General features: G+C 42.0%; 1 protein-coding gene across 3 annotated transcripts in view; it reads right to left on the reverse strand.

Annotated features, from left to right (window-relative positions):
• Nucleotides 1–24252, reverse strand: part of PRKN (parkin RBR E3 ubiquitin protein ligase) — a 1278888-nt gene that overhangs the window by 540995 nt on the left and 713641 nt on the right. For all 3 annotated transcript variants that reach the window (XM_084622668.1, XM_084622669.1, XM_084622667.1), the window contains one exon: nt 19324–19439. In XM_084622668.1, the coding sequence (XP_084478794.1) occupies nt 19324–19439 (116 nt within the window). The remainder of the gene's footprint in view (nt 1–19323; nt 19440–24252) is intronic.

A 24252-nucleotide genomic window follows, 5' to 3' on the forward strand; every position in this document is an offset into this window, starting at 1 on the left:
TAACTATGATTATTTTGCTTGTTTTTAAATGGAGGTATCCCCTAAGGTATGCACAGCATGCAACTAAAATAGAGTGAGTCACATCACCGGATGGCATTAAAAGAAAGAGAAAATTATTAAGATTTGGCCTACCATGTCTTGCTTCTCTAGACTAAAAATTTTAATAATTTTAAGATAAAATTACTTGGCACTCAGCAACTTGAAAATCCCTTTCAATCCTACACTGCAAAGATCTGGGCATCTTTGGCTCCTGTACCAAGTGAAAAAGGGATAGTAACTATTGGTGGGGGGGGAACCTTTTTTAAAGTATAATACATTGTTAGCAGGAAAACTGAAGATTGTATTGGGAGAGATGGAACAGGACTAAAGGAGGTCAAATATATCAGGCAAAATAATGCAAAAACTCTATTTTGTTTTACAAGCACATGGGACCATTAAGGCACAGGACTGTCTGTAACATAGTGCAGAGCTTCACAGCCTTACAAGGGAACTCTGAAAGACGTTCTACCTCACAGAAGTGCAATGCTTCCCAGAGCTTCCAGTCAATTCTTCATCTCATCAGGGGAGTTGAACATGTTTCCCCTACAGTCCCTCCACCCCAAAGATTCTGGTGAGGTTCACTTTCCCTATTGATGTAATCATTATTAATTTATATAATACCATTTCATAAGGATTCCCAACTGCACCACCACGTCACTACCTCAGTAAGTTAGATCTTGTCTACATGAAACAGTTACACCAGTTTAATTAAAAGTGTTATTTTGAAGCCATTTGCTTAAACCTGTACAAACCCTTGTGTGGGCACTTATTTATCTAAAAAAAGACAGTGAGGTTCAGATTAAGCTGATAAGTAGTTGGTTTAAACTAAACCAAAATAAACCACGCTCAAACCGAAATAAGCCTGTCCACACAGAGATTTGCCCAATTTATTTAAATCAGTTTAAAATTACACATTTAGTTAAATTGGCATAATTTTTTCTTGTGGACATGACTTACTAACCTATCACCACCATTCCAGTAGGAGAAGGATTGTTCTTTAATGTCCTCCTCTTAATTTTTATTAAATCTCTAGATGTCTGCAGACTGTCTCCCTAATGTGGCATGAACCTTGCTTGATCACACTATCTTGGAGTCAGCAAGAGTAAAATACAAATGTGAAGGTTATTACTATTTTATAGCAATAATGTTATTACTATTTTATAGCCCCTGTCCCAGAGCCCAGGCTCCAACCCAAGATGGAATGTCTACACCATAATTAAACAGCTCCTTAGTCCAAGCCCCAAGAGCCGCGAGCAAAGTAGCGTATTATGCAATATAGTGCATCAGGCAGTGTAGACAAAGATGGGTTTCTGAACTAAGATGGGAGGCCCTGCCTAAGCAAAAACTTTAGGTTTCCTGCTCCCTTCAGCACTGAAGTACCATTGTCTTGCACTCTTGCAACAACATGGAAAATAATGGCCCCCTTTTTCTTCCAATCTGTGGCTTGGCTTTGGTTTCCACCACAGAGGAAGGTTCTCTTTCCACTCCCACAAGCAGAATGACTTTGTGATTGTGAGCATACAGAGGCAAATTTAAGCTCTGATCTGGCTCTTCTAGAGATTCTGGGAGAGTTACTCTCCATGACATTTACAAAGAGGTAATACAGAATATCAACTTTTTATTGTCTGTGTGCTTATGGCATTTTGTTACCATTTGATACCGTGGTGATCGGCTAAACAGATCCTTTGATGTGCAGGACCAAATCCAGCGTGGAGCTATTGTAGTTTTCCTGAACACAGCTAACAGGACCCAGCAATGCAGGGGCTCCCTGCACAGTGCCACATAGCAAAGGTTCCCTGGGTGTAGGACAGGTTAGCCTAAGGCTGGGTGATTAGATTTTTCATGCAGTGCAAAGAAATCAGGCCCATTTTAAGTGTCCATTCTCAGAATGGCAATAACCCGATTTAAATTATATGGCAAGATGCAGGTTTTGCTCTGAAACTAGTATATCTTAAAAATGTCATCTTAAATGAAATCTGTATGATAAGAAATTAAGGAAATACCTTTTGTGTAAAATTCCTCAGAAACCGAAAGGTTGCATTTGGCACAAAGATAATTCCTGCAGCAGGCAATGTTAAAACTGCATGAAGTAACTGGTCTACACTTTCAAAAGTGGATAGTGAATTTAGGTGTCCAAACTGAACCCCCTTAAAAGGGCCTGATTTTCAGAGGGTGGGTGATCTTCACACTGTAAATTAGGTGCCTTTAAGGAGGCCCACATTGGGCATCCAAAATGAAGACATCCAAAATTATTAGTCATTTTTGAACATAGTCTGTTTTTAAATAGAAGTGTATATAAATAAAAAAGCAACTTCGAAAGACCTCAGGAAGAGGTAGATAAACCTTGGAAGTCCATTGGATCATATTTTTGATAGAGGCGAGAGTCCACAAGAGCTAAATCCATGCTTAGATGCCTTGGGAGAAATAATCTACTGTAACAAAAAGAAAAGCAGTGATGCTGCACAAATTACTAAGAAAAAATTTGATTTCGATACGATAAATATCATGACATGTGTATCAATCCATTGCCTTTGAGGTCATTACCAGCTCATAACTCACTCAGGGCTTTATTGATGTCTGAGTTGTTTGTAAGTATCAACAGAGCAACTTAAGTGAACAATTTTTCACTAACATTGCACTGAGTTGACATCACTATATTACCAGTTTATTCTATACCATAGTTTATAGAAAAATAAAACTAGGAAGCACAGCCATTTGTAACACAGAAAATTACATGAAAAAGATGTTTAGGTCCTGAACAGGTTTTTCACACAAACAAACCACTGCCCCCTCCCCTGCCTTATTCCCCCAAGCAAAATATGTATCCATATGACTTTGAAATGGATGAAGTCAAAAATACAGTTCCAGGATCTCAGATTAGCACATTACTAAAAAAAAAAAAAACGAAACAAAAAAACCCCAGAAACAAATAGTGTGAAAAGCAGTGTGTGTGTAGCAGCCATCAACTTTCATGGATTTTGTGATTTTCCTAAAATGTTGCTCTGTACTAGCCTTTAACAGAATATCATTAAAAAAAAACATCTACTGAAGCTATTACCCTGAAGAATCGAATAGATCGTACTGAAATCTTCTCGGCCAACAGCTATTGCTCCAACTTGAATCATTAAGTAACTCCCTTGAAATGCATACCCACATTTGATAAAGTTACTTGTGCATGCTGACACCTTACCTATTTTATTAGTACTTCACATTTTTAATCTTGGTCATTGGAAAATGGGACTTTTGCCTGATGTTAACATGTCCAATTTCTGCCCAGGTTTTCTCTGGATTAAAGCTATTCTGCAGTGTAAATCTTTAGGTTTTAGACTGCTTGTTTGGCTGTTTGTTTTTTGTTATTTGCCCCACAAACAGTCTCGTGTCTCTATTTTGTTCATCCCATCCATCCAATTTTACAAATAAATTTCATCTCTCACCAAAGTAAATCACTGTTTGGTGTGGTATAACAACAACATTAATGACATTTTCAGATGTAAGAGATATGATTAGGCTACCATTTCATAAGATCTTTAAAAACACCTTACAAAGATAAGTTCTATTAAAAAGCAAAATTTCATTTACTACTCTTTATCTCTACCTAAACACAAATATTTGCTTTTTTCAATATGTCTAAAGTTATAGTAATATTGAATCTTGTAGAGTCTATTTAATAAGTAGTAGCGTACGATGCCAACTATCCAATTAGCAATCCATTGGCTGTTGTATTACAAAAAATGCATTATGACTTTTTGTCAGGAATATATTTAAGATGTTTTCTTTCATATTAGCTAGTTATGTCTTAAATAGCTTCCATAAATTAGGAGTTAATGGGCAAAACGTTCATCTTTGGCAATGCCCTTTGTAGGATTTGATTGCTGTTGTTTATGCCTTTTGCTTCAGTTAGTTCCTTCAACACTCTCTGGTCTTTAGTTCACTGAGGCTTCTATGATCTCCGCCTTTCTTTTCTCCCAGTGGAGCACATTTCTCTCATAATCAACACTTGATTAGATTGGACTAAAACAAAACTTCTTAAAACCAAATATACTCAATTGAATATATTGTTCAGTAGTGATAACTGAAATATTTATTTCTTATAAACGCATTTTTGCCTTTTGTGAGCATTAGCAGTGCTGAAAAAGGAAGAGAAAAAATTATTATGGGGAGTGAATATAGTGTTGTGATAAATAAGAGGCGGGGCGGAGAACAGCTCCCTTTTATGGACACCTAGCCAGCCAGCTAGCTATGAAGTCCCTCTTGGTAGCTCTTCTCTACTTGCTTTACCTGTAAAGGGTTAAAAAGTCCACAGGTAAAAGGAAAGGGGTGGTCATCTGACCAAAAGAGCCAATGGGATGGCTAGAACTTTTTAAAATTGGGAAAAAACGTCCCTTTGTCTGTGTGTTGTGGTTCTTTGGAGAGAGGGGACAGAGCAGCAACAGGGCTGGGACTATGCTGTAAAAAGCTTTTTGTCAGGTATGGAAATCAGATCATCCTAAAACCTACTCATAAATCAGAAAATGTCTAGAAAAACCACACACCATACAACAGAACCACTAACCCAGGAACCTATCCTTGCAACAAAGCCCGTTGCCAACTGTGTCCACATATCTATTCAGGGGACACCATCATAGGGCCTAATCACATCAGCCACACTATCAGAGGCTCATTCACCTGCACATCTACCAATGTGATATATGCCATCATGTGCCAGCAATGCCCCTCTGCCATGTACATTTGTTAAACTGGACAGTCTCTATGTAAAAGAATAAATGGACACAAATCAGACGTCAAGAATTATAACATTCATAAACCAGTTGGAGAACACTTCAATCTCTCTGGTCACTCGATTACAGACCTAAAAGTTGCAATTCTTCAACAAAAAAAAGTCAAAACAGACTCCAACGAGAGACTGCTGAATTGGAATTAATTTGCAAACTGGATACAATTAACTTAGGCTTGAATAAAGACTGGGAGTGGATGGGTCATTACACAAAGTAAAACAATTTCCACATGTTTATTTCCACCCCCCACTGTTCCTCAGACGTTCTTGTCAACTGCTGGAAATGGCCCACCTTGATTATCACTACAAAAGGTTCCCCCCCCGCTCTCCTGCTCAGAATAGCTCACCTTAAGTGATCATTCTCCTTACAGTGTGTATAGTAACACCCATTGTTTCATGTTCTCTATGTATATAAATCTCCCCACTGTATTTTCCACTGAATGCATCCGATGAAGTGAGCTGTATCTCACGAAAGCTTATGCTCAAATAAATTTGTTAGTCTCTAAGGTGCCACAAGTCCTCCTTTTCTTTTTATGATAAGGTTTATTTCTGTTTCTTATTGGCTTGTGGACTCCTCTGTGCTAACCCCAAATGCTTTTTGTTGTGCTTGTAACCTTTAAGCTGGACCTCAAGGTGGTTATTCTTGATGTTTAATTTTTGTAAGTGGGTTTTTTAAAATCTCACAAAAGCCTAAGTTCCAGATGTATTTTGTTTCCTTTTGTTTTTAATAAAATTTACCTTTTTTAAGAACAGGATTGGATTTTTGGTGTCCTAAGAGGTTTATGCACATGTTTTTAGTTAGCTGGTGGCAAGCTGATTTCTTTGTTTTCCTTTCTCAGCTCTTCCCCGGAGGGGGGTGAACGGGCTTGAGGGTATCCCACAGGGAGGACTTCCCAAATGCACCTTCCTGGGCTCCAAGGGGTTTTGCATTTGGGTGCTGGCAGCATCTACCCATCCAAGGTCAGAGAAAAGCTGTGACCTTGGGAGTTTAATACCAGCCTGGAGTGGTCAGTATTAATTTTTAGAATCCTTGAGGGCCCCTACCTTCTGCACTCTTAGTGCCAGAGTGAGGAACCAGCCTTGACAAGTGTCATTAAATTTCAAAGCAGTCTGCATGAGTACTTTGTGCAAAGCAAAAAGAGGTACAACTTCTCCTTTGCTGGGGCCTTGAGGGGTGGGCTGGATGAGGGGCAGGGTTATACTGCCCCCAAAGTGGGTAGGCCTGGCTGAGAAGGATCAGGGCTAAGATAGCTGGTACATAAACTGATTTGGCATATCTGCTGACCAGGCTCCGTTGGTACAGCTCATATGGAGCTCAGGTTTAATCCTAAATCTGCCCCATAATGGTGGAAACCTGGAAGCAGAATAGGCAAACACCACCACTTACCTTCTTTTGACAGTGAATCCTCCCTCCCAAGCAAGAGGTCTGGCTGGCTCAAGGAAGGGTTATTTATTCCTCCCTGGGCTGCCTGTGTGTTCAAAATCACATCGGGGTCAGGCAAGTGACTGTTGCGCCTTTGTCCTGGTGCACCTTGCTTGGGGAGAGCGTCCCTCCTGACAGGGCCATGGCCTTTACCTTTAGCAACCCTGCGCAGGGCCCAATGAGCTTGCTTTTCCTTCAAAAGAGGTCAAAGGGAGGCATGAAAAGTAGGGGAGGGATAGCTCAGTGGTTTGAGTATTGGCTTGTTAAACCCAGGGTTGTGAGTTCAATCCTTGAGGAGGCCATTTAGGGATCTGGGGCAAAAATTGGGGATTAGTCCTGCTTTGAGCAGGGGGTTGAACTAGATGACCTCCTGAGGTTCCTTCCAGCCCTGATGTTCTATGGTTCTATGATTCTAACTCTGACCTTCTCATATCCAAACACCCCTGTGTATGCTCTCTCTCCCCCTCACACACACACTCCTTTGCTACCTGCTTTGTGAACAACGCTTTAAGGCCAGAAGTTAGGAGCAAAAACACTTCCTATATATTCTGTACATTGTCAGTCTCTCTCATTTTTTCCTCAAGCTACTCTCGCTGCTTTTATTTTTCAGGGTCCTCTTTTAAGGCACTGGCTGTGAAGCCCAATTCTTTCTGTTCCTGTGAGTGGCATTTAAAAAAAAATCTCTTTCATATTGCTTATTCCATTGTAACTTTCACACAATAGTCCTTATACAAGCTCTACAGAAATTGTCATCATCAACAAAATAGAACAATACATTATATATAAAATTAGATACTTGTTAAAATGTATTCATTTTAGTACTTATTGGTATGTATACATTATAACCAGCATCTTAGCTATGCTGCATTCAAAAAATTTTCATGCATTAAAAGATATTTATTATTTCCAGCTATTTGCATGTATACTTGAAAATGACATTTATCTGCATTATCGATCAACAACTCATCAACAGACATTACTATTACTAGATGACATTTCATTAATGACTTTTTATAATAGTGACTTTTTTGTTGTTTTTTAAGAGGACAGACATTTGTCATATTCCTTCTAAACACTTCTCACTCTTCCACACTGTCCCTTGGAGTATGAAACTGAAAACTGCTATCTTAGCATGTTTTTTTCCCTATCCATTGCAAATTCACACTCACTTTCTTAGTGTTGTAGTTCACGAATGGTGAGTATCACAGTTAGGAGGTAATTTCCCTGTATTCCCCCTCTGTGGTCCACAAAGGGCTCGTCAGCCATCACCTCTACTGAGTGAAGGCATGTCTCCCTCCCTCCTGACTGGGAGTTCAAGGCTCCACAGCTCCCTGGTTTTACACTGTGATACCCCAGCAAGCCGGACTGACATCTGTGCTTTGCTTTCTCTCCAGAGGCTATGACCCTTGTACTGCCCACAGTTATAAATTACCACATAACTCTCTCTAAACAAGCACACTAATTCTTAATGTGAAAGCATTACAGAGAAAACATTAAAAACCATGATAAAAAATTAAGCAGAGTGACAGTTTTAAGTAATTATTTTACATTTCTGTAAAAAAAAATCTGCAATGCTTTAATAAATGAAATAACAGTGACTAATAACTACCAATGACTGATCATACTTTGAATACAGTCATGCTGATAGATATTCTCACAAAAGATTAGGATCCAAAACCACCATATCTTGTATAGGATAGATCCAGATAACTGACAACTTTCAGACAGATACTTTCCAGGTGGGAGTGCGTTAATTAATTCTCTGTGTTATGTAGTATACTTTATTAAGTAGATATAAGCAGAGGAGCCTGCAAAAATAGTTCTCTGTAAAATCTGTGCCAGAAATAATAATTGCAGAGAAGAACCTTAATTGTTAAGACACATGTAATTAAAAGTCCACTTATTACTGGCAATATACTCTGCATCCTGCAGGCTTCATGTGAAACGAATGACAAAAACCCAGGTTGAGAGAAGAGCTGTATATCTTGCATCAATATAGCTATGACAAATTACAGAGATTGTTGCGACACTTGTATGTGGATTTTCTTTTTATTCTGAATCAGATTTCAAAAGTAAAAATTAAAAAATGTAACTCAAGGTGCTTCTTTTTATACCTGTGGTAAACAATGCTGCCTACAGGCCTCCTTCCTCTGTGCCCCAAGTCAACTACCGCCTAATGAGCAGTAGTTTGAGGGGCTCTCACTGCACCAGGGGAAGACGAAGACGGAGTTATGATGGAGTGCTGTTCATTCGAACTAGGAAGAGATGGAGGGGCTCTCCCTCTGCTTTCAACAGAGAAGAGCTATGCTCCTTCCTCCCTCCCACCCACCTGCCCTCTGCTTACCTTAACCACTGCCAATGAAGGATATGTACAAGCTAACACCCCAGTAGCTTTCTCACAATGCTTTACTAGAGGTTAGAAGAGACTGGATGTTAAGCAGTACAGCATTTGGATGCAAGGGCAATGCTAATCTTAAAAGATTCGGAGGCAAAACAGCAGGAATTGCAATGCTGACCAGTCACTGCCAGCGGGTGCTACTATATACCAGCAGTGAAAGTGAGATGAAAAGATAAGGCGGCTGATTTTCATGCATAAGCACTTCTAATGTTTTCAGGAAGTCCTGTTGATGCAGCTGCTTGCCTCCAAGACCCACAGTGTTTCCCATCGGAGAAATGAAGGTCACTTACTAGCATTCATAGAATCATAGAATATCAGGGTTGGAAGGGACCTCCGGAGGTCATCTAGTCCAACCCCCTGCTCAAAGCAGGACCAATCCCCAATTAAATCATCCCAGCCAGGGCTTTGTCAAGCCTGACCTTAAAAACTTCTAAGGAAGGAGATTCTACCACCTCCCTAGGTAACGCAGTCCAGTGTTTCACCACCCTCCTAGTGAAAAAGTTTTTCCTAATATCCAACCTAAACCTCCCCCACTGCAACTTGAGACCATTACTCCTTGTCCTGTCCTCTTCTACCACTGAGAATAGTCTAGAACCATCCTCCCTGGAACCACCTCTCAGGTAGTTGAAAGCAGCTATCAAATCCCCCCTCATTCTTCTCTTCTGCAGACTAAACAATCCTAGTTCCCTCAGCCTCTCCTCATAAGTCATGTGTTCCAGACCCCTAATCATTTTCGTTGCCCTTCGCTGGACTCTCTCCAATTTATCCACATCCTTCTTGTAGTGTGGGGCCCAAAACTGGACACAGTACTCCAGATGAGGCCTCACCAATGTTGAATAGAGGGGAACGATCACGTCCCTCGATCTGCTCACTATGCCCCTACTTATACATCCCAAAATGCCATTGGCCTTCTTGGCAACAAGGGCACACTGCTGACTCATATCCAGCTTCTCGTCCACTGTCACCCCTAGGTCCTTTTCCGCAGAACTGCTGCCTAGCCATTCGGTCCCTAGTCTATAGCTGTGCATTGGGTTCTTCCGTCCTAAGTGCAGGACCCTTATTGAACCTCATCAGATTTATTTTGGCCCAATCCTCCAATTTGTCTAGGTCCCTCTTTTGTATCCTATCCCTGCCCTCCAGTGTATCTACCACTCCTCCTAGTTTAGTATCATCCGCAAATTTGCTGAGAGTGCTATCCACACCATCCTCCAGATCATTTATGAAGATATTGAACAAAACCGGCCCCAGGACCGACCCCTGGGGCACTCCACTTGACACCGGCTGTCAACTAGACATGGAGCCATTGATCACTACCCGTTGAGCCCGACAATCTAGCCAGCTTTCTACCCACCTTATAGTGCATTCATCCAGCCCATACTTCTTTAACTTGCTGACAAGAATACTGTGGGAGAACGTGTCAAAAGCTTTGCTAAAGTCAAGAAACAATACATCCACTGCTTTCCCTTCATCCACACAACCAGTAATCTCATCATAGAAGGCGATTAGATTAGTCAGGCATGACCTTCCCTTGGTGAATCCATGCTGGCTGTTCCTGATCACTTTCTTCTCATGCAAGTGCTTCAGGATTGATTCTTTGAGGACCTGCTCCATGATTTTTCCAGGGACTGAGGTGAGGCTGACTGGCCTGTAGTTCCCAGGATCCTCCTCCTTCCCTTTTTTAAAGATTGGCACTACATTAGCCTTTTTCCAGTCATCTGGGACTTCCCCCGTTCGCCACGAGTTTTCAAAGATAATGGCCAATGGCTCTGCAATCACAGCTGCCAATTCCTTTAGAACTATCGGATGCAACTCGTCCGGCCCCACGGACTTGTGCACATCCAGCTTTTCTAAATAGTCCCTAACCACTTCTTTCTCCACATAGGGCTGGCCATCTACTCCCCATGTTGTGATGCCCAGCTCAGCAGTCTGGGAGCTGACCTTGTTAGTGAAGACAGAGGCAAAAAAAGCATGGAGTACATTAGCTTTTTCCACATCCTCTGTCACTAGGTTGCCTCCCTCATTCAGTAAGGGGCACACACTTTCCTTGGCTTTCTTCTTGTTGCCAACATACCTGAAGAAACCCTTCTTGTTACTCTTGACATCTCTTGCTAGCTGCAGCTCCAGGTGCGATTTGGCCCTCCTGATTTCATTCCTACATGCCCGAGCAATATTTTTATACTCTTCCCTGGTCATATGTCCAACCGTCCACTTCTTGTAAGCTTCTTTTTTATGTTTAAGATCCGCTAGGATTTAATGTTTAATTAATGTTTAATGTTTAATTTTTATGTTTAAGATCCACTAGCATTAAAGTGGACATGGTTCACATTTCGAAGTATCAATGTCAATAAAATGTTCTCTATATTTTTGTAGATATCTGTTCCCAAACATTACAACTAAATAATCTGAATTCTTTTGTGCTTTCACTGAATGCATTTTGGAGGCCTAACCCAATTAGTAACAGTTCTTAGTCTGATGTTTGATGAATTTGTTATTTTACCTTGTCATAAATATAAAGGGAAGGGTAAACACCTTTAAATCCCTCCTGGCCAGAGGAAAAGCCCTTTCACCTGTAAAGGGTTAAGAAGCTAAGGTAACCTCGCTGGCACCTGATCAGAATGACCAATGAGGAGACAAGATACTTTCAAAGCTGCGGGCGGGGGGGAACAAAAGCTCTCTCTGTCTGTGTGTTGCTTTTGCCAGGACTAGAGCAGGAATGCAGGTCAGAACTCCTGTAAAAAGTCAGTAAGCAATCTAGTTAGATATGCGTTAGATTCTGTTTTGTTTAAATGGCTGATAAAATAAGCTGTGCTGAATGGAATGTATATTCCTGTTTTTGTGTCTTTTTGTAACTTAAGGTTTTGCCGAGAGGGATTCTCTATGTTTTGAATCTTATTACCCTGTAAGGTATTTACCATCCTGATTTTACAGAGGTGATTCTTTTACTTTTTCTTTAATTAAAATTCTTCTTTTAAGAACCTGGTTGCTTTTTCATTGTTCTTAAGATCCAAGGGTTTGGGTCTGTGTTCACCTATGCAAATTGGTGAGGATTTTTATCAAGCCTTCCCCAGGAAAGGGGGTGTAGGGCTTGGGGGTATTTTGTGCGAGAAAGACGTTTCCCAGTGGGCTCTTTCCCTGTTATATATTTTTAGACGCTTGTTGGTGGCAGCAATAAAGTCCAGGGACAAAATAGTTTGTACCTTGGGGAAGTTTTAACCTAAGCTGGTAAAAATAAAGCTTAGGGTTTTTTTCATGCAGGTCCCCACATCTGTACCCTAGAGTTCAGAATGGGGAAGGAACCTTGACATACCTAAATTGATTTTTAAGAAATCCCATTAATTTCAAGAGGAGCATTAAAAGGGAAAGTGTTAGACTTGTTGCTTTTGGTCACAGTATTTAGGAAAGACAGATTTAATACTTAATACAATCTTCTTTTTTAACCCCCTTTGATCTTCAAGGTCCTGTGACAAAGTTTCTCCTCTGCCTTGGTGGGTCCTCAGTAAAACTACCACATGTACATTGTCATATTTTCTGCAAGAAGTATTTTAGAAAAAATACATCATGTCTCAAAAGCTTCAACATAGTACTTGACTGTATATCCATCCCCTATTAATATTGCACAAATTTTTATAAGCCAGGTTGTCCACAGAAAAAAAGAAAATCAAAATAATTTCTTTAAAGATCTTTTCTAACAAACACAATGCTGAGATATCTTACCTCAAAATAATATGCAGTGCTTATATTCATTAGTGGGTAGCACACTGCAGGCAGTAAGGGGTCTGAGTCACTTTCTACTCCACTAATACTGTCATTAAGGGTAAAGAAAATCCTTATTGGGGAGTTCCAACAGTCTTCTGATATGCATGTAAGATCCCAGAGAGTAAGAATCCTGCACAGCTGGGATCTTTAGATAATGCAGATGTTTCTAGCTCTGATGGTTTGTGAAACATTGCACCATTAAACCAGTGTGTGATCCAGGATTTCCTCAGTCCTGGCCCTTAGAACAAAGTAATCGAGAAGGGAAACACTACAAAAGTTAGAGGAGGGAAATCATTTTTCAGCATTTTTTCCTTTTTATAAAAGCATTCAGTTGAAAGCTCTTTGGAGGTTTTGGATACTAGAGCTGGATTAGTGAGCAGAGTGTCCCTAATATCATGCTGAAGCATTAGTTCATTATTGACTCAGGGAGAAGAGTGATACCTATTCCATCTCAAACAGTACTTCCTATGAAGTGAGCTGTAGCTCACGAAAGCTTATGCTCAAATAAATTGGTTAGTCTCTAAGGTGCCACAAGTACTCCTTTTCTTTTTTTAGTACTTCCTATAGCACTTTTCCTTTGAGTTCTTCTATCCAAATACTGACCTTTTCCAATCCTTTTCTGCCTGTGAAGTCTAGCACAACTTGAAATGATTTGGCTGCAAGGAATTTTGACAAGCTTTTACCTTCCATTTATCCTTGAAGGTAAGAACACCTTGTAATAGTGAAATCAAGCAATCTCACTGGCTCCAGCATTAGGAATGCATTAAAAAAAAATCCCCTGCTTGCTTACAAAAAAATCTAACCTGGGAACAATTTTTTTTCATTGTTTTTCCTCTCTCTGTTTAGTATATATTTTCAGGATTATGAAATGAGTATTTGTAAAATAAAAAATGTAAACTTTGATCAATACAACAGCAAATACCTCTCCTTTTGGGGAATTCTTCCTCTGTACTAAATAATGGCAAGCTCTATATATCTTTATACCTACACATCTCTTGGAATGCTAAAAATAATGGTGCCTTTAGGAATTGTACACTACCTAGTTTGTGAAAGATGACGTGAGGCACTTTTGCTCTGTACATTTTATTTTTATATTGCTTAACATTGTTGTTATTTCTGAGCCTGATTTACAGTTACCCAGGGGTACTCATAACCCTTTTGATGTTATTTCTACTGGAAACAGTTGACAAAAGCAGATTTTCCCTTAAGGATTGGCCAGTTTCAGTGCTTGTTTCAAGTTTCTGCTGTTTGCTCAATCCATTAAGAGCTTCTTCAAAGACATAAAATAGCAGCCCATCACCTTGAATGCTACAAGAAAAAAAATGTGTGTATAAAGACTGCCAACTCACACTTTCACTCTGCTGTAGATAAGCAGAAAACATTGACATATAACACACTACCTGGAATACTGCCTATGGATTTAGCATAACTCTGTAAGAGGTTTCGGTTCTGAAGTATTTCACTGTCGGTCAGAGCTGCATGAAAATATTCATATCAGATATAAACCCAGGGCAAATAGACAGTGTGCCTAATGCAAGCTTGAGACTAAAAATTGGTGATGGGTTTAAACATTACTTCTACTTTGTATTTTTTCTGCATATCAGAGTATACTGCTGCTTTAAATAAAATTTTTTTCATGAGCTTTGCACTGCATGCTGAAGCTAAGGTAGCATATACAGTCTGTGCCAAGCTTCTCGGGGCTTAAAGTGCTCGGCGTGTGGTGCACTAACTATATATGATCATAAAACACAACTAGAAAGTAGACCTCACTGGTCAGCAATTCTCAGACCTGAGCTATGTACTGACAAGTGACTACTACAAAAAAATCATTAATAAATCCCCACCCAAAAATCTTTGTTAGGTAAAACTAAGGTTGTAGCTATATATAAATGTTTTATGTTTTTATTAGACTTCCAAGAACACTAGAGTTAAAAGAAAGAATTAGAAACTCAGGAAATGAAGATTTTACAAAAAAACCACAAATATTTGGAAGTACGGAAGGTCATAGTTACCTCTGCCCTCCATTGATCCTTGCCTCCCATCTTTAGTCCTTTGTAAAATGTGTTAAATTTGGATGAAGGACTTTTTCTAAAGTCTCAGGAATCCACAGACTACAGACCAGGACATCTTAAATTTGGAGAAGGCACTCTACTTATGCAACTTGCAAGTGGAACATCAAAAATGTGCCTCAGACAGCATTTATAAATGGCTTTATGTATCTGTTGTTGACACACAAATCCTGTGTCTAATGATACTTAGATAACTGCCTGCCCAGTCACAGGACTGACTCCGTAAGGAAGAGTGGGGGACAATTACATTTAGTATTCTATCAGTTTAATCAACAATTTGAAAAACAGTTTTTCTTCTGTGAAGCGTATAATGACAACAAAGAAAGCCATAGTTGACACAACCACCATACGTTTGAAAGTAAATTGTTCTTGTCTTGGTGGTCAGTGATAAAATGAAAGTATTATGAGTGGATATGGTAGCCTGAGCATTTCATTATTTCAGGCCTTCATTACAGAAGCAGAGTTAAGGTCATCTGGGTACCTCAAATATAAATTTTCACACTTACAAATGCTTGGGATTCTTATAAGACAACTGTTTCCTGGATTTCTACAAGTTTTGAAATCTAACACCTGAAAAGTAATCAACACTCAGTGTAATAATGTGTGTCTGCAAGGTTAACTTAATCTTAACGTATGCAAGTGGCAGTGCATTTCCTTGTTTGTTTGTTTTTTCAAATGGTCCTAAGATTGCCCATAGAAGAGGTCTGTTTCTACAGATGCCAGAAGGGCCACAAGACAAGAAGTCCTGATTCAGCAGACCTTAGGAAGCCCTTGGAACAAGGGTGGGCATACCCTCTTATTCTTTTCACAATAATTTCTCTGCTACCCCCACCATCCTATGGAGGGAGTCCTGATGCTGCAGACCTCCCCTGGGCCTGAAAAATTGAGTCTTACTCCTAAGAATTTTGGAGGTCCTCGGAATCATGGCACCCCTCCTGTAGGGTCAAATAGGTTCATCGAAGTGGTCTTCCCTCCTGTTAACCCACTGTACATAGGGACTAGGGCTGGGAAAATAGAGCCGGCATGAGGTCTGAGGGGTTAGAAGAAGCAAGGGAAGGAAGGAAGGGAACCTCTTCCCTAACCTACTGTACCTCCTGGTGCTCCCTGACTGCACTGGAAGGTGTCCTGGGGAGTGAGACAGCCACTTCCACTCCTGCGGATTCCTTGGCCCTGTGCAGGGAGACCCACGGCATGAATAGTCCTGTTGCCACTCTGATCTAGCTGGAACATATGGTATGTCTTCACTACAGATTTAATTCAGGCGATCAACACTTGGCTTAGCCTAGTCTGGGGGTAAGTTGCCACTCTGCAAAGCCATACCCAAGTTACTGGGTCCTCACTAGTGCTGCGTTCACCAGTGTGTATTGCTGGGACACCTCTCATGCTTCTTTGTCTTGCAGTAAATTGAGCTGCTCTATGATTCTTTCCCATTGAATTGTGGAAGAACTGGTCTGTCCTGAGCACATAGGGAAATTGTGGGAAGGCTTTTGATTACTATCAGCACTCAGATGATTTATCCTGTACCTTCACTATAAAGTGGGCAGGTTTCCCAGTTCGAGTGAAAGGATCATATAGCCTATACCTGACGATAGATCAGCTAGGCTAGGTTAAAAGCACCATTGAACATGGGTGAGAGTATTGCATGTGTGGATGGGAGGGTGATTAGAGGAAACACCTGAGTAAGAGCCTGAGTTAACTATGGCAGGAGGATCCTCCATCCATCACCATTCCACACTGCTTTTTGGTCAGCAGTTTCAAAATGGATAAAATGGGAAGTTGGCATACAGATTGGGGCAGCATCTGTATAGTTTAGCTTCCTTAAATGTATAATTCTGTACTGGAAAATGTTTAGTTTTATTGTAAGTTTAACCTTAACTCTGAATTTCCTGGTGGTAGTGGGGCAAGATTTGTTTTGGAACTACAGCATTGTAAGGGTTTTACTCTTATTTATTAAAGAAAAGTTAAAACTGAGGGAACATAAAATACTTTTTTGGTTGAGGACTTATTTGGTTTTCTTACAAATGGTTTTAGTGTGGGAATGGGGAGAAGCTGGAGGCGCATTCCCCACTTCCTATGGGCTTCCTCCAGTCTGCTAGGGCAGAGCAGACCTTAGGAGGTACACAGAAACAGGGCTCTGACTGATTAAATACATTATAACCCTGATGAGTCTTCAGAAGCTCACTGGAGGACTCTCTACTCCTCAGAAATTAGGAGGGTCATGGGGCCCTCATAAGGTCCACACACGTGAGTGTTCTTTTGTATGGACCTAAGGAGAGTCACAGTAAAGAGGAATGCTTCCTCCTCCACCTTTATGTCGTCCTCATAAGGTTCCTAGGAAGCCTTATGAAGTTTGTTGAGGGGACCTCGATGGCTCTCCAGAGGCTATTGGGGATGCAGCCCTTCAGTACGCTCTTCACTGGCCAAGTACTCCTTCCCTTCCTCTCTTCCCCTGACAAGCCTTAGGAACCTTGTTTATGTCTGGTCAGATAAAATCAGATTGTCAGCACTCAACAAGACAAAACAGGATTCTCAATCTGCACTCCCAACTAGGATTCCTCAGGGACTGGCAATGCTATTTAGGAACAATTACAAAATCACAGAAATGTAGATTTGGAAGAGACCTTGAGAGGTCTTGTAATCCAGTCCCCTATGCAGAGGCAGGACTAAGTAAAATTATACCATCCCTGACAGACGTTTGTCTAAGTTGTTCTTAAAAAGCTCCAATGAGGGGGATTCAACCACTTCGCTGGGAAGCCTATTCCAATGCTTAACTACCTATATAGTTAAATGAGATAAAAAAAATCCTACATCTCCTTTATTGCAGATTAAGCCCATTAAAACTTTTTGTCCTACCTTCGGTGGACATGGAGAACAATTAATCACAATCCTCTTTATAACAGTCTTAACATATTTGAAGACTGTTGTTAGGTCTCCCCCTCAGTCTGCTTTTCTGAAGACTCAACATGCCCAGGGTTTTTTTTTTAAACTTTTCCTCATAGGTCAAGTTTTCTAAACATATCATCATGTGAGTTGCTCTCCTCTGGACTCTCTCTAATTAGTCCTAAACTGTGGTGCCCCAAACTAGACACAGTACTTCAGCTGAGGCCCACTAGTGCAATGTAGAAAGGAACAATTATCTCCCATGTCTTAAATATGACATTCCTGTTAATACACACCAGAATGATATTTGATACAGGTAATTTTCCCTCTGTTAAAATTCACCCCTTCTTGTCAACTGTTGAGAATAGGCCACTTCCACCTTAATTGAATTGGCCTCATTAGCACTGACCCTCCACTTTGTAAGGCAACTCCCATCTTTTCATGTGCTGTAATATATATACCCCTTACTGTATTTTTGACTCCATGCATCTAATGAAGTGGGTTTTAGCCCACAGAAGCTTATGCCCAAATAAATCTTAGTCTAAAGTGTCACAAGGACTCCTTGTTGTTTTTGCTGATACAGACTAACACGGCTACCACTCTGAAACCTTACCTATGGAGTGGCATTAGTGCCTAACCACTGGTATAAGTTATTAAAGTAATAAACTACAGAATGCCTGCAAGATGAATTTTAAAAAGAGACAGATTACACTGTTATAAATCCCAAGCATATGTGAAGTGATGGACACCATACTATTCTTTTCAAAGCACACTTATCTTTTAGCCTATCGGTAATACTCATTTTCTTCAGTCAACTACTGTCAGCAACCAGTCATACTCTGTCAATGCAGCAGCAAGCACTGAAAAACAGCTTAATGTAGTATATTGCACTGTGTCTGGGATGAGGTAAGAACATCCCATTATCTTCAACCAGAAATTTATTTACAGAAATCCCTTTTTAGTCCTAGACAAACTATTTGGAGATAGTTTAACTCACCCTTCATGATCTCTTATAATAAAAACCCTGGCTTTGCATATTTTGAAAACTTGCACATTTCTACTCTTGCAAGCTGCAGACCACTCAATGCTGAGATATAATAATTATTTATTTATAGGGAATAGTATGGTGTTATCAGTTATGTGATGCCTCTCCAACATTTCTCATAAACAGATGCACATGCACTGGGAAAATATGCAGAAAAGAATTCGGATGTCTAATGACTATCTTTGTTTGGAAGCCACTTCTGTTTAATAATCAGAAAGTAATCATACCAGCATCCTTGCTTCCCTAATAAGCATGTCACATTACTTTTTTCTTTAAGATCACAAAGTCAATTAAAGACAAAATTGAGGGATAAGATATAACAAATTTTCAATCAGATGCACCAGACACTTGAAATCAATTACTGGAAAGTGTTATAAATCACTGGATTGTTTGTATTAAAATCACTGACAAGCAACTGATTTTTAATCCACATATTTACAGTTAGTGTTTTTCTAATATAGGATATTGAATATCACATACTGTGGCCAGTTTGTAAGTTAGATCTTGCATCAAAAGGAATTTTGTTTAGTTATATTAAACAATTAAAGAAACGGGGGGAGAGAGGGGGGTCTTCATAAGGCTCAGTTTCCCTTTTCATGGGAACATTTCTTGCGCTCAGAAATTTGGCCCAAAATGTTACGCTCCAAAAATGACTTACGGGGACAAATCTGATCACTTGTGCCACTACCTTGTTGACTTCAAGTGGTTAAGGGCACAAGTGATCAGATCTGCACCTGCATTTCAACTGTGTCTACAAGCTGTAGATCTTATTTATGTTGGCAAAACAGAAGAACACAATTAGAAAAAATTAACACATAGTCTATCATTACACCAAAGAAGGAAAAAATGGAGGAAAGAAAAACAGGAAAAAGAAACTTCAGAAATAAGTACTTTGAAGCACTGAAATTGTGTCTCTGTGATACTCTACACAGTACTTACCTAATATCTGTGCACGTTATACATGTGATATGCCGGCTGTTTGTTGTAATGAGGTTCAAAGCCACAGATGTTTCATTGTCAGAAGTTGGGTGTGCTCCACATTTAAAATAAAACTCCTGAAATATTGAAGGAGAGATAAAGAGAAGATTACATACCTGTAGCTCATGTCTTCTCTTTATCTTAGTCTAGTTGACATCTGAGACAGCAGAAAGAAAATCACCACTGCCAGCACTAAGGGGGGGTATTCATTACAAATGATTTAAAATGAATTCCCTGCAAAAACTCCTTGCTAGGCACATATTTTGTTCTTTGCAAAAAAACCCTAATGAAGGCCATATCCCATACTGCATAGTTTCAATATTAGTAGTACACAGTATGATTTTCTGGATCCATAGAGAAAAAGTACCACATGAAACCACATGAGGTCCGGGCATTATGATGCATGATGCTACACACTGTAACATATTAATGCTTTTCCTCAAATGTTCATCACAAAAGTTACTGTCATATGAAAACTAAGGATAGTATTTATAATGCCTTGCTCTAAATAAGTGAAGACTGGTCTTATTTCTGTGACAATGGAAGCCTATATAGTATCGCATTACCAGTATCAGAGTAACAGCCGTGTTAGTCTGTATTCGCAAAAAAAGAAAATGAGTACTTGTGGCACCTTAGAGACTAACCAATTTATTTGAGCATGAGCTTTCGTGAGCTACAGCTCACTTCATCGGATGCATACAGTGGAAACTAACAAGAAGCTCCAGCTCCCTAACTAAGAACACATTTTACATTAACCACTGTATTTCAGTTAAGTTACTCTAGACTAGTTTTATTCTATACAGCTTCTTATCTCACCCTCATCAGCCCAGTATTGGAGTACCTTTCAGCAGTCCATTAAGCAACATGACTAACATCTGTTGTGTGAGTTGTTCCCTTTCATCCTCTCCTGAAAAGGAAGATTGTGGGTATAGTGTTGAATGCTGGTTTGTGGGGCTCATCCCTCAGGAGGTGGGGGGGACACAATGAGATCATCAGGGGTGTGGAAGGTGGGCCATGGGGCTGCAGCCAGTGAGGTGGCCTGGCTAGGCAGGGCAGCTGCAGGGAGGGCACACAGGGAGTCTGCAGCAGTCAGGGAACGGGGAAACTGCCCTGTACACCCAGCCTGCCACAGTCCTTCATATTTTAAACCCACTGGACCCCGTGAGAATGAAAGCCTCTGGACAGTGAGGAGGGAAGGGGAAGGAGCCCTGGTCCACTACATGCTGCCATGGGCTCCTCATGAAATTGTGCCAGCCAGGTCCTGCCACCGTGCCAGGAGGGAGCCGTCCACACTGCTCATTGAGTCACTTTCTGCCCCAGATGGACAGGAATCACAAGGGAGCACTATGACTCCCATGAAGAAGCAGGGGGAGGCCACACAACTAAAAAAAAATCTGGGAATCTTGAGTGTAGAGGGATCCATCACTGGCTGGTGTGCCCTCTCCTGGGTGGTCATGGCACAGCAGCCACCTTTAGTCCATTGCCCTCGGGGGGCAGCTCCTTGGGCCACTCAGTATTTGGTTCCTTCTTGCAACTCAGCCTTACTGAGCTTAGAGCCTCACTGCTTCTAGAGTAACCATTAAGTCCAACCAAACACCCAAAGGCTTAGTGCCCACATAGCAGGTCTTCAGTCCTGATCTGGGCTTAACAGTCCTTGCCCCTTTCCTCCTGAGACTTACACTGCCCTTCCTGTGAGTGCCCGGTAGGGACCCCAGGCCTGTTCTCTGCTCCAGGCTCCTGCCCAGAGAACTTGTAATAAGCAGCAAGAGTCTGTTTTTCATGATCCCTCGCTGGTTCCCTGGCTGTTTCCTACTTTTACCTGCATGAAAGCGTCTATCCTGGAATTGCGCCCTCCAGTCTTGTCTCTGTGCAGCTTTTCTTAGCCTGTTGCTAAGGAGCTTTCTCAGGGTATCCCCAAGCTTCTCTGGCTGCTGCCTAGAGACACTTTGCCCCTGCTGCGGTCTCCTTTCAGGACCAGGGTACAAGCTCCCTACTACAGCTCTGCTTTCTCAGATCTCCTCCTGGGCCCTGCAGCCCTTCCTTTACCAGAACCACCCCCTCTGGTTCTCTACAGCTGGGTCTAATTGTCAATTAGCATCTCCCCTCCTGCTGCCACAGACTGGACTAATTGGGCCCTCAGGCTCCCTCTTAACCCTATATTTGCCAATGTCGAGAACATGTCCCTTCACAATAGTGTAGTGCAGGGGTTGTCAAACTTCATCGCACCGTGACCCCCTTCTGACAACAAAATTACACGACCCCAGGAGGCGGGACCAAAACCTGAGCCTGCCTGATCCCCGCTGCCCCAAGTGGGGTGTGGGTGGGGGCGCAAAGCCAAAGCCGGACTGCCACCACCCTGGGCAGAGGGGGATGGGGGCAAAGCTCAAGTCCAAGCCCAAGGGCTTTAGCCCCAGGCGGGGGAGCCTGTAACCTGAGCCCCACCACCCAGGGCTGAAGTCCTTGGGTTTTGGCTCTGGGCAGTGGAGCTGGGCTTTGGTCCCAACAAATCTAATGCCAGTCCTGGCAACCCTATTAAAACAGGGTGGCGACCCACTTTGGTGTCCTGACCCACAGTTTGAGAACCACTGGTGTAGTGTTTTGTTTTGATAGGGTTTGATTTCAGAGGTTTATTTTTTGTGGGGGGGGTGTTAAATTTACACACTGGCATGTGTTTATACTGACATATTGTCAACAGTTACTGGGGGCTAAATCATGGTCCCATAATGTTCCATAAGGTTGGAATTAGATCCGTAGGCCCCTTTTTGGATGAGCTTTTGCCTTTCTGTCTTCCCGCCCCTTCTCTGGCCCCAATTCAGCAAGGTACTTAAGCACAAACTTAACTGTAAGCATGTGAATAGCCCAGTGGAACTAGTTGCATGTTCAGAGTTACGCTCGCGCTTACATATATTGCTGCACTGGGGCCTCAACTTATTTTAAACCTTGTTTCTTTTATATGTAGTTCAATCTTTGCAGTAATTCACTGATTTTTTAGTTTTAGTGAAACAATTTGGATTTTTTTATTTTAATTCAGTCCTGTGAGTTTCTACTTGCTTTACTACTTCACTTCCCCAGTACCATGGAGTATTGTGGTCACTCTATTTATAGAAGTAAAGGAATATTGACCGCCCAGTGTTCAAAGCAGGGAGATTAAGGGCATAGAAAATACAGAACAGAAAGAAAACTTTTGGTAAAAGTGATTCACCCACTAGTAATATACCTTGCATTTGTCCACAAGCAAAAAGAAATATTGAGCAATAAAAATGGCGAGCTCTAAAACACATGAAATGGCTTTAGACATAGAGTCTTGCGCTTTTTTTTTTAAAGCATCCTTATTTCTCTGGCACAGAATTTAATACTATTTTTATCTCTGTTTGCTTTATTGCAAGCACTGCCAACAATCATAAACTATGCCCTCACAGACAAAAGTGTGCAAAATCTAGTATATAGGTTTAATGGCTTTACAAGTTCTTGATACTCCTCAGAGGTGGTGCTAGCCCACTGGGGGCCATAAACAGGAATATTTTGTGCCCCCCTCCACACAACACATATTAATAATTAAAAGGAGGCCTGTAAGGGACCTCAGCCGGGGCTCCTCCCTCAGCGGGGTGGTGGGGCACCACACTACCTCACTACACTCTCGGCTGGGTGGGGGAATACCCAGTCTATGGCCCAGACCCTCAGGCTAGGTCCCGCAAGCAGTTCGATATAAGCCCAGGCCCCGGGTCAGGGTGGGGCAGCAAAGAAACAGTCAGGTGCTCATGCCCTTAGTCAGAGGCTGAGCAAATAGTTCAACATAAGCCCAGGCCCTGGCTTTAGCAACCGGGGGACAGGGAGACTGCCACCCGCGAGGTGGGTGGCAGGGGGGACGCAGACCTACCCACTCCACTGTGTCCCAGCCCGGGGCCCTAGCAGTGGTCAAAGACCTGCTGCTGTGTCAGTGGCGATTCTGGCTGCAACACACTGATGTTGGCTCTGGCAGTGCTGCAGACATACTGGGGTCGGCTGCCCCCAGGCTACTTCCGGACTCCCCCTCCTAGGGTACCTGGGTCAGGGTGGTGTCCTCGGAGGGCTCCAGCACCATGGGCTCCTCTGGTTCACCAGTGTGGGGTAGGCTCGGCCGCTCCTCAGGGCAGCTGCCAAGGGGTAGACACAGCCGCTCCTTGGGGCGTCGATCAGCGTCAGGCCTCGGCCAGTCCAGCCAGTCCTCGGGTCGGCCGCGGCTTGCCGGGGTCTCCCAAGTCGGAGCCAGGCCAAGGACGTCTGGCCTCTCCAGCTGCTGTTGCCCAACTGAGCTCAAGGGTTGGACTTTTCTACTTCCTGTCCTACGCCTTGACCTCTGAGGGGCGGGCGCAGGATCCATTGGCTCCACCCACTTTGGTGTCTGGGGTTTCGTCCCTCGGCGGGATGGTAGGGCACCACACTGCCTCACTACACACACACCCTCAAGTCTGGCTCCCGTTCATCGGGGCCAGACCCTTCCAACTCTTCCACATGGGACAAGAAATCTGCATTCGCGTGGTCCTTACCTGCCCTATGGCGGACAGTAAAAGCATAGGGCTGCAGTGCTAGGTACCAACGCGTTAGTATCATATTATTATTTTTCATTTTGGCCAACCACTGAAGCGCGGCATGGCCGGTGACCAGCATGAACGGGGCCCCACAGAGGTAGTATCGCAACGCATCACAGGCCCATTTCACTGCCAGGGCCTCCTTCTCTATCACCGCATAGTTCCGCTCTCGTGGAAACAATTTCCGACTGAGGTATAAGATTGAGTGTTCTTCTCCATCCACTTCCTGGGACAGAACAGCCCCAAGTCCTACCTGCGAGGTGTCCATCTGGAGGATGAACTCTCGGTTAAGGTCGGGGCTGTATAGGACAGTCTCACAGCA

This window comes from Lepidochelys olivacea (assembly GCF_965140295.1).
Source record: "Lepidochelys olivacea isolate rLepOli2 genome assembly, chromosome: 3".
Lineage (NCBI taxonomy): Eukaryota > Metazoa > Chordata > Testudines > Cheloniidae > Lepidochelys > Lepidochelys olivacea.